The sequence below is a fragment of the Pseudochaenichthys georgianus genome, unplaced genomic scaffold (genome assembly GCF_902827115.2).
Source record: "Pseudochaenichthys georgianus unplaced genomic scaffold, fPseGeo1.2 scaffold_2073_arrow_ctg1, whole genome shotgun sequence".
Lineage (NCBI taxonomy): Eukaryota > Metazoa > Chordata > Actinopteri > Perciformes > Channichthyidae > Pseudochaenichthys > Pseudochaenichthys georgianus.
The window spans coordinates 864-11,264 of record NW_027262765.1 but is presented as its reverse complement, the minus strand read 5'-3'; the positions used below and the strand labels follow the sequence as shown (position 1 = coordinate 11,264).

Below are 10,401 nucleotides of genomic sequence, written 5' to 3'. Positions count from 1 at the left end.
TCATTGTTCCAACCTTTCACAGAGCTCACCAAATGTGATGAACTCCCCAGTTATTATGCACCCATTTAGAGTCTGTACTCATCCCTTCTTCTTCCTAGCAGGACATGTTGGAAACGTGGTGCCTGTGGGTTTGAGTCTTGGCGGCACACCATGCATGTAACGATGCCGCAGCAGAGGGGCTGGCCCGCTAAAGGAAACACACACAATATGTAACAGTTTCCAAAGAAGTGAATCATAGCGTGAAACAGCAACTGGCAGCCTTTCATCATTTAATTCATTTCCATTTACAAATAAAGATCTTGTCATAACACAAGTGGTCTTTTGAACTATTGACACACAAAGAGGTTACATTGCATATGCCAACAGTCTTATTTCATCATCCTCGCACATCTTCAACAATGGAGAAGTTTACAAATAATGCTTTAGCTCCCCTAGTTTGTTGTAATTGTTCCAGTTATGTTTCATATTGCACTGCATATGGAAGAGGTGCATGTTGTGCATATGTTGTCAGGATGAGGATGTTTCTTCATCGGCATGTGTTTTGGAACATTTATGTTTTTATATTAGCTTATTTTTCAAACGTCAGCGCGTTTCTCCAAATGGAAGTGTTTTGGGCTTTTGTACCTGTCCAATGTCGACACAACCATCCATGATAATGTTCAGTGCACATGTACCGTACTTTTCGGACTATAAGCCGTGACTTTTTCCCCCATTTTTTGTGTACAGCTAACGGCCACTAGGGAACCTCCTAAATCTATGGATTTTACAGGTCAAATTAACCACCTTTAACTCTATGGGCTCTAGAACCGGTCCGCGCCCGCCACCTTTAAGCGGCGGGCTCCAGCAGGAAAAGCTGGAGGCCGGAAAAGAGCGAGACAGGTAGCGCGCCAAAGTAAAAGTGGAACCGAGAGACAGAACGAGAGCAAGACAGACGGACAATTTAGCTGCTGCGGCTTATATGCAGGTGCGCTTTATAGTCCCAAAAGTACGGTAGTTGGTACATTATAAGATATGTCATGATCTATTAGGCCCCCCTTGGCCGGTCAACCCTGATTCTGGCTATTCTCTCACTGATAACGTTGATGAGAAAGTCAGAAGAAGCTTTGAGCTGAATGATGACATGTTTACTCGTCTCATATCAACACCATATACAGTATACTATAAGTGTGTTTGGATATTTGTGTCCCCCTGGCTGGAAGTCATTGTACCGGCTCTTCTGTCCTGCACTTATTTTTAACCTGCAGGGGGTTTCTGAGCTCCAGAGAATGAAAGGAGAAACGAGAGAGAGACGAAAAAAAGAGAGGGATGACGAGTCGGGGTGATGAGGGAGAGACAGAGCGGGCGAGAGAGGTAGAGGCAGACAGGGAGAGAGAGAGAGAGAGAGTGGTGACTAAGCCCGTGGATCAGGAGGAGGCAGATTAGGCTAAAGTCCCCTGCTTAAGACTTCAGAGATCAAACCCCTGCAGCCTCAACAGTTGTCCGCTGCCCTCCAAATGCCGCGTTTGTGGTCTTACATATCAGAGAGCGTATTGTTGTGTGTGTGCTATCTGTCTATCTCTCCTGCTTTGGGCTTGTATTAGGGCTTCTCGATCATGGCAAAAATCATAATCTCGATTATTTGGGTCAATAATTGATATCACGATTATTAAAAACGATTATCCATTTACTTTGAAAACATCCATTTACTGGAGAAAAAAAATGTGAACAGTAACAGTATGTTTTTAACAGTTGATTAACCTGGACTTTAAGTTTAACTCAACTGAAAGTCCAATCAAAAAAAAAGTAATAATACAAAAATAATCGTTTTATTCGATTACGTTGTTTTCGTTGCAAGCCATAATCGTGATTGCGATTAAAATATGATTAATTGAGCAGCCCTAGGTTGTATGCCCCTTTCTATCACAGGTTCAAGTGAAATTATGAATGTATTAGCGTCTTTGCAAATACGTCTTTTGGTCGTATTTGTGTTTGTTGATGGGTGTGGTGTGTGTGTGTTTGCGTGCGTGTGCGTGCATGCGTGTGAGGTGTGCGTGTGCATGCGTGCGCGTGTGTGTGTGTGTGTGTGTGTGTGCGTGTGGTGCGTGTGTGTGGTGTGTGTGTGTGCATGTGTGTGTGTGTGTGTGTGTGTGTGTGTGTGTGTGTGTGTGTGTGTGTGTGTGTGTGTGTGTGTGTGTGTGTGTGTGTGTGTGTGTGTGTGTGTGTGTGTGTGTGTTCAGATTTCTGAGGGTAGTTTATATGACGCTGTGGGCTGACAGCACCGCCTGCTGGACAAGAGAGGGAAGTGAAGAGATTGGTGGAAAACTAAATATAATTTGTTATATCGTTATAATTGATCCTAATAATATATCATATAATATTATAATAAAATATAATATTTACAATGAGTAAAAATTAAGCATTTCCCATTTCTGTAAAAAGATAAATACAAACAAATAAGTATAATAATTACAATCAAGGATAAATAATGATAATAATAATAATAATACAAATAATAATAATAAACATTCTTCTACTATTTTAGTCCTATAATAAACTGTGATAAAAACTATTATAAGATTAGTAAATACTACATTTCTTTTTTTATAATCCACATTATCGCATGTTGCTGTTTATAATCACTTTATTTGAAATGCAAAAAAACCAGTAAAATTAATAACACAGAAAATAATAGCTTTAAAATGCATTGTAATAATCTTAATTTTGGTTACAATTATAATACTTTGAAAAAATAGTTATTTCAAAAAAAGAAACCTCTCTTTATCGTCTCTGTCTTTTTATTTGTATTTGATCCCACCATGTTTTCCACATTATGCCTGCTGCTGTTTATAATAAGGCCTCCATGCCCCCCCCCCCCCTCTCATCACGACTGTTCCCCCAGCGGAGCGGGAGCACCTGTCTCTCTGATCCAGGCTTTGTCCTGCTGTTATTCTGGGTTATTCAGCAATGTGAGTTACATCTCATGAACCATCACAATGGGAGGGTTAGTGGGGGGGGGGGTCCTCTCCTTTACCTGTGACTAAAGAAGGCGTGGGGGTATTTATAGAACATGTAATGATACGCTTTGTTTTGCAACGAGAGGCGTCAGTATAAATCCTGCAGCAGCAGCAGACTGGTTCCTGCATCGTCTGGATATCATCTGCTGATATGGTGAGTACACACATTTACATTCATTTACATTATTAGATAGGTAGAAGTACTCAGATCTTGTACTTGAGTACAAGTAGTACTCTGATGTTGTACTTGAGTAAAAGTAGAAGTACTCAGATCTTGAGTAAAAGTAGAAGTACTCAGATCTTGTACTTTAGTAAAAGTAGAAGTACTCAGATCTTGTACTTGAGTAAAAGTAGAAATACTCAGATCTTGTACTTGAGTAAAAGTAGAAGTACTCAGATATTGTACTTGTGTAAAAGTAGAAGTACTCAGATCTTGTACTTTAGTACAAGTAGAAGTACTCAGATCTGGTACTTGAGTAAAAGTAGAAATACTCAGATCTTGTACTTGAGTAAAAGTAGAAGTACTCAGATCTTGTACTTGAATAAAAGTAGAAGTGCTCAGGTCTTGTACTTGAGTAAAAGTAGAAGTACTCAGATCTTGTTCTTGAGTAGAAGTAGAAGTACTCAGATCTTGTACTTGAGTAAAAGTAGAAGTACCAGAGTGTAGGAATACTCTGTCACAGTAAAAGTCCTGCATTCAAAATGTTCCTCAAGTGAAAGTATAAAAGTATTCTCATCAAAATATAGTGAAAGACAGTAAAAGTAGTCGTTGTGCAGATTGGTCCATCTCAGAATAATATCTATGATATGTTTTATAATGATTGATCATGAAAGTGTTCTCAAAGCTGGTTTTAAAAAAAACTAGAAGATGAACAAACCGGGAAGATGTAGAAGAAACAGGAGGGAGATCATTTAGACAGAAACCAGGAAACAAACGAGGAACCAACCAGAAACACAAGGGAAGACAAGACTACACACACACACACACACACACACACACACACACACACACACACACACACACACACACACACACACACACACACACACACACACACACACACACACACACACACCCCAGACTAATCACAACGATAAGACACAGGTGGGGCCAACAGTTGAACACAATCAGCCAATCAGGGGAAGACAGGAAGTAAAAGTGTTATATTGTATATGATGGTATGCTTTGATGAATTATACATAATGCCGATGATAGCGGATCAATGTCTCCGAGGTCTCTGAAGAGATGCACAAGAAGACGATGGTCAATAGGACGGAGCTGCAGATGTCCTATTGATGCTTCATTGATTATCTCATGTCTGCCAGCAATGAGGAATGAATAAAACAAAGAATATATGAATTGGTAATGGAGGTGAAAAAGAGAGAGGGAAGAGGAGGTAAGGGAAGGAGGAAAGGAGGAGACAAGAAGAGAGGAGAGAATGTGAAAGGAGATGAAAGGAAAGACAATTTGGGGTTAATGAGAAGGGCAAACAAGAGAAGAAGAGAGGTTTTTCGTTAATTTCCCTTCTGTTCCTTTCGTCTCCTATTCTCTTGTCTCCTTTCCTTTTCTAATGCGAGGAGAGGAGAGGAAGAAGGAGACAAGGAGGAAGGAGAAAAAAGCACAGGAAAGTAGAGGAAACATGACAGGAGGGGAGAGGAGAAGAATAGGCAGCAAAGAAAAAAGGAGGGGAGGAGACAAGAAAATAGGAAAGGAAAAGAAAGTGAGGGAAGGAGAGGGAATAGGGAGAAGAGTAAGAGAACAGGAGAGGGAAAGAAAGGGGAAAAGTGAGAGGAAGGAAGGAAGGAGGAAACAATAGGTCCTCCCCTTAGAGAGAAAGGGAGATGAGAGAGAAGGAGGTGAAACAAGGAAAGGAGATGAAATAGGGAGAAGACAAGAGGAGATGAAAAATGAGGTGAGGAGACAAGAAAACAGGAAAGGAAAAGAAAGGAAAGAAAAAGAGGGACAAAGGAGGTGAGGAGACAAGAGAGCAGTAGAGGAAAGGAAAGGGGAAAAGTGAGAGGGAGGAAAAAGGAAGAAGGAGGAAACAATGGATCCTCCCCTTAGAGAGAAAAGGAGATGAGAGGGAAGGAGGTGAAACGAGGAAAGGAAGACGAAATAGGAGGATCCATGAAAAAGGAGGTGAGGAGATGAGAAAACAGGAAAGGAAAAGAAAGGGAAGGAGAGGGAATAGGGAGACAAGTAGACAAGAGAACAGGATAGTAAAAGAAAGGAAATAAGAAGCGGGACAAAGGAGGTGAGGAGACAAGACCAGTAGAGGAAAGGAAAGGAGAGGGGAAAGGACAAGAGTAGAAGAGGAAGGAGAGCAATTAAGGAGAGAAGAGGAGATGAAAAGGAAGGAAACAAGAGCATATAGGAGAGGAGGAAAGTAAAGAGGAAGCAACAGCAACACTTGATAATAATGTAGTAGACGTCTTGAAGTTTGTTTCAGCGTGAAGCGACAGAGAAATAACCTCGGCCTCATCACAGCAGGATCCTCGTCAGACACCGAAATAAATACAAATAAAGAAGTAAAAGTCCGCGAGGTTCCCAAACCCCTCGGAGTTAATCCTCCGTCAGGCGGCAGCTGTCCACGCTCCGTGTTTTATTCCACATTTCCTTGGCAGACATGTGAATAACTGTAATCCGTGCTGCTCGCAGGGACTTCTGATCAAACCGAGCTCGGCTTCCTGTCAGCCCCCCCCCCCCCCGAGGCTTAGGGTGCATACTCATAAATAACAAATAAAGTATGGAGGCTGGAGTAAATATGTCCACAACAAGCTGACAGAGTAATCCCTCCTCATGACGTGTGGAAACTTTATGCGAAGAATGACTGCTGCAGTAATGTTGTACTATTTTTACATTTTATTTTATATCATGCTGCTCTATACTTCTACTGTCCTATCAGGAGCAACTATTGTACTTCTAGCTCGACTACATTTATTTAACACTTTGAGGTGCGTTATACAAAACAACAGTACACGATGTGCACTTGGATGGAGAGCTGAACAAGGAACCACTGTGAAAAGAAACATGACTGAAGTAAACATGTTGTACCTAAAGTCATTAAAACACTCTAAATATATATTATTTTTAAAACCTAAGATGCAATTCAGTGGAGACAAATGTAAGCAAAACAACAACAACAAATCTAATATATATATATATATATATATATATATATTCTTAATCATCTTACCGTTCAGCTCTTCTTGTATTTTTTTCCTATCTAAAGTTGGCTCTATATAACACAACATTAAAATGCCTTAATATGTATTTGATTTTTGTTAAAATCATAATGTAGTATAGTAAAAATAATACTCAGTATGTAGTGTCTCTACTTTAAAGAGTCCTCTCCTGCTGATGTTCAGGTGTATATCAGTATGTAGTGTCTCTACTTTAAAGAGTCCTCTCCTGCTGATGTTCAGGTGTATATCAGTATGTAGTGTCTCTACTTTAAAGAGTCCTCTCTTGCTGATGTTCAGGTGTATATCAGTATGTAGTGTCTCTACTTTAAAGAGTCCTCTCCTGCTGATGTTCAGGTGTATATCAGTATGTAGTGTCTCTACTTTAAAGAGTCCTCTCCTGCTGATGTTCAGGTGTATATCAGTATGTAGTGTCTCTACTTTAAAGAGTCCTCTCCTGCTGATGTTCAGGTGTATATCAGTATGTAGTGTCTCTACTTTAAAGAGTCCTCTCCCGCTGATGTTCAGGTGTATATCAGTATGTAGTGTCTCTACTTTAAAGAGTCCTCTCCTGCTGATGTTCAGGTGTATATCAGTATGTAGTGTCTCTACTTTAAAGAGTCCTCTCCTGCTGATGTTCAGGTGTATATCAGTATGTAGTGTCTCTACTTTAAAGAGTCCTCTCCTGCTGATGTTCAGGTGTATATCAGTATGTAGTGTCTCTACTTTAAAGAGTCCTCTCCTGCTGATGTTCAGGTGTATATCAGTATGTAGTGTCTCTACTTTAAAGAGTCCTCTCCTGCTGATGTTCAGGTGTATATCAGTATGTAGTGTCTCTACTTTAAAGAGTCCTCTCCTGCTGATGTTCAGGTGTATATCAGTATGTAGTGCCTCTACTTTAAAGAGTCCTCTCCTGCTGATGTTCAGGTGTATATCAGTATGTAGTGTCTCTACTTTAAAGAGTCCTCTCCTGCTGATGTTCAGGTGTATATCAGTATGTAGTGTCTCTACTTTAAAGAGTCCTCTCCTGCTGATGTTCAGGTGTATATCAGTATGTAGTGCCTCTACTTTAAAGAGTCCTCTCCTGCTGATGTTCAGGTGTATATCAGTATGTAGTGTCTCTACTTTAAAGAGTCCTCTCCTGCTGATGTTCAGGTGTATATCAGTATGTAGTGTCTCTACTTTAAAGAGTCCTCTCCTGCTGATATTCAGGTGTATATCAGTATGTAGTGTCTCTACTTTAAAGAGTCCTCTCCCTGCTGATATTCAGGTGTATATCAGTATGTAGTGTCTCTACTTTAAAGAGTCCTCTCCCGCTGATGTTCAGGTGTATATCAGTATGTAGTGTCTCTACTTTAAAGAGTCCTCTCCTGCTGATGTTCAGGTGTATATCAGTGTGTAGTGTCTCTACTTTAAAGAGTCCTCTCCAGCTGATGTTTCATGCTGGCAGTATGTTTACTGTGACTTGTGTCGATAGTACTCTGGATCCATTAAAGCGTCTTGATTGTTGAACCCCTGCAGGCTCCGAAGAAAGCGAAGAAGCGGACAGAGGGCGGCTCCAACGTGTTCTCCATGTTCGAGCAGCCGCAGATCCAGGAGTTCAAAGAGGTCGGTGCTCTGAAGAAAGGTTTCTATTTCACGTTGAGTTTCTCTGCACCCCGGTAACATCTTCAACTCCTGCAGGCGTTCACCATCATGGACCAGAACAGAGACGGCTTCATCGACAAGAGCGACCTGAGAGACACGTTCGCCGCTTTAGGTGCAGTGTGTTCATGAGTATATCAGTCCGTCTGTGTGCGGATGAAGTGGGAAAGTACCACCGTGCATGTATTCCTAACTGACAGTCCATCACTTTGTGTATAGTGTGTATTGTTCGTGTATGACCCCTTGTGGAAGTGACTTTCTTAAATCAGCTTCGACCTCCCACTCAACACTAACAAACTATGTATCGCTTGGAAGTGCACTTCTTAAAGTCTTTATCGTGTTAAAAAAAGAAATATCAATGACCACATTTAGGAAGAGTGCTCAGTTGGGAAGTTAGCTGCATTCCTCCAGAGACCAGTTCAAAAACTTAAGGTTTGGTAAGAACCATGCTGGGGGGTCTCCATGCAACAATTGTATCCGAGCCAGAGCACACATGGAGCGGATGCATTCCTCCATGAACTGACACAGCCGTTTTTATTTCTAAGTGTTCTTAAAAACCGGGTTTCCGATTTCGTGCAGATGGTAGCTTGAAAATGATTAATGCATTTTGTTGACGGAGTAGGGGAGGCTTGGGTTCCCCTCTCCGTTGTAAGTTGCAACGGGGGAGTGCAAAAGTGTCCGGGGCTTCGGCCCGAAGCGCCGAGGGGTTGGCCCCTTTCTCTGTTGGCAATTAGTCGTTTTTTCGAGAATTTTTTTAAACATCATTTTTGATTATTTTAAGATATAATCGACCATTTTCTTTACTTTTTTCTTCTTTCCACGGCTGGGGGCGCATGGCAGGCCGCCTATGAGCTCCCAAATTCGGCCTGGAACCTCTGGGAGTTGTGGGCTAAGGTTCCCTGACAACTCTCCTTACATTCCTCCAGAGTCAGAAAAAGTCTGAGTTAACACATCGGTGGAGAAAACAATTAGAATGTCTTTATCCTTAAAGTAAACATGCTAATTCGTGATGTGGTTCTTAAGAGTCTCTCCTATTCGTCTTATGTAAAATAATCTGGATATTTCTGGACTGTTATAATATTTTAAAGCATTCTTCGTTTCTCCGTAGCATCTCATTGAGCCGACGATTCATCGGAGGAGGAGAACACAGCCGTCAGATTGATCAATAATGAAAGTAATCTTTAGCCGCGGCTCTAAATGTTTCTCTGCGCTTTGTGTGCAGGCCGTTTAAATGTCAAGCAGGAGGAGATAGACGAGATGCTGAGGGAGGCCCCGGGGCCCATTAACTTCACCGTCTTCCTCACCATGTTCGGAGAGAAACTCAAAGGTGAGGACAGCTGTATATTTCAACACCAGGGCAATTACTGGAAGAAGACATTTCTTTTTTTAACAAATGTCTAAACGGAAGCAGGCATAGTTAGTAACAAGAGACACTAAGGGAGGATCCTGCGGTCCTGAGTCCTGCATCGCGAGTCGTGGCTGTGGTCCTGGATCATCGGTCCTGGATGGATATCCTCGTGGATTCATCTTCCTATTATACACACATGCATTTCCAAACATTTGGACTACCTATGTTGCTAATGTATTATCTTTTCAATTTACACACGGCATCTATTGCACGTCTGTCCGTCCTGGGAGAGGGATCCCTCCTCTCTCTCTCCCTGAGGTTTCTCCCATGTTCCCTTTAAACTGAGGGGTTTCTCTGGAAGTGTTTCCTTGTACGATGTGAGGGTCTAAGGACAGAGGGTCTAAGGACAGAGGGTCTGAGGACAGAGGGTCTAAGGACAGAGGCTGTAAGGACAGAGGGTGTAAGGACAGAGGGTCTAAGGACAGAGGGTGTAAGGACAGAGGCTGTAAGGACAGAGGGTCTAAGGACAGAGGGTCAAAGGACAGAGGGTGTAAGGACAGAGGGTCTAAGGACAGAGGGTCAAAGGACAGAGGGTCTAAGGACAGAGGGTCTAAGGACAGAGGGTCAAAGGACAGAGGGTGTAAGGACAGAGGGTCTAAGGACAGAGGGTCTAAGGACAGAGGGTCTGTACACACTGTGAAGACCACTGAGACAAAGGTAACGTTGTGATATTGGGCTGTATGAATAAACATTGATTGATTGATTGATTGATTGATTGATTGATTGATTGATTGATTGATTGATTGATTGATTGATTGATTGAACAAAGACTACAAAGAGGCCCAACATTACCGCAAATAGATTCAAATCTCGATATGAAAAATGTTTGTCCTCAGGTGCCGACGCAGAGGAGACGATCCTCAACGCTTTCAAAGTGTTTGATCCTGAGGGGAAGGGGACGCTGAAGAAAGACTAGTGAGTATAGCAACACATAACAGTCCAGTTCTGTTGTTGTTGAAATATATTATAATGCTTTCACTTAAAGAGGCCCCATGCTTTTTGCTTTCCATTCCCTGTGGTGTGTCATATGGGCTTTTGTGTTTCTCTCACACACTCCCCTCCCACCTCAAATGCCTTCATTGGACTCCTTTGTTTACTTCCGGAATATAGTGACATCACTATGTAACTCGTGATTCTATTGGCTAGCGCTCCAACACATTGTACGTGACAGGC

At 41.8% G+C, this 10,401-nt stretch overlaps 1 protein-coding gene across 2 annotated transcripts; it reads left to right on the top strand.

Moving 5' to 3' along the window:
* The first annotated feature begins 3,057 nt into the window (after positions 1–3,057).
* LOC117441865 (myosin regulatory light chain 2, ventricular/cardiac muscle isoform-like) lies at positions 3,058–10,178 on the top strand. Of its 2 annotated transcripts, XM_034077882.2 has the most exons (5): positions 3,058–3,147; positions 7,698–7,784; positions 7,860–7,935; positions 9,043–9,147; positions 10,065–10,178. In XM_034077882.2, the coding sequence occupies exons 1-5, from the start codon at positions 3,145–3,147 to the stop codon at positions 10,142–10,144; spliced, it is 351 nt and encodes a 116-aa protein (XP_033933773.1). In that variant the 5' UTR covers positions 3,058–3,144; the 3' UTR covers positions 10,145–10,178. The 2 variants fall into 2 exon arrangements, with proteins under 2 accessions (XP_033933773.1, XP_033933774.1); XM_034077883.2 differs by lacking the exon at positions 7,860–7,935 and having other exon boundaries at positions 7,698–7,803.
* Positions 10,179–10,401: the final 223 nt, after the last annotated feature.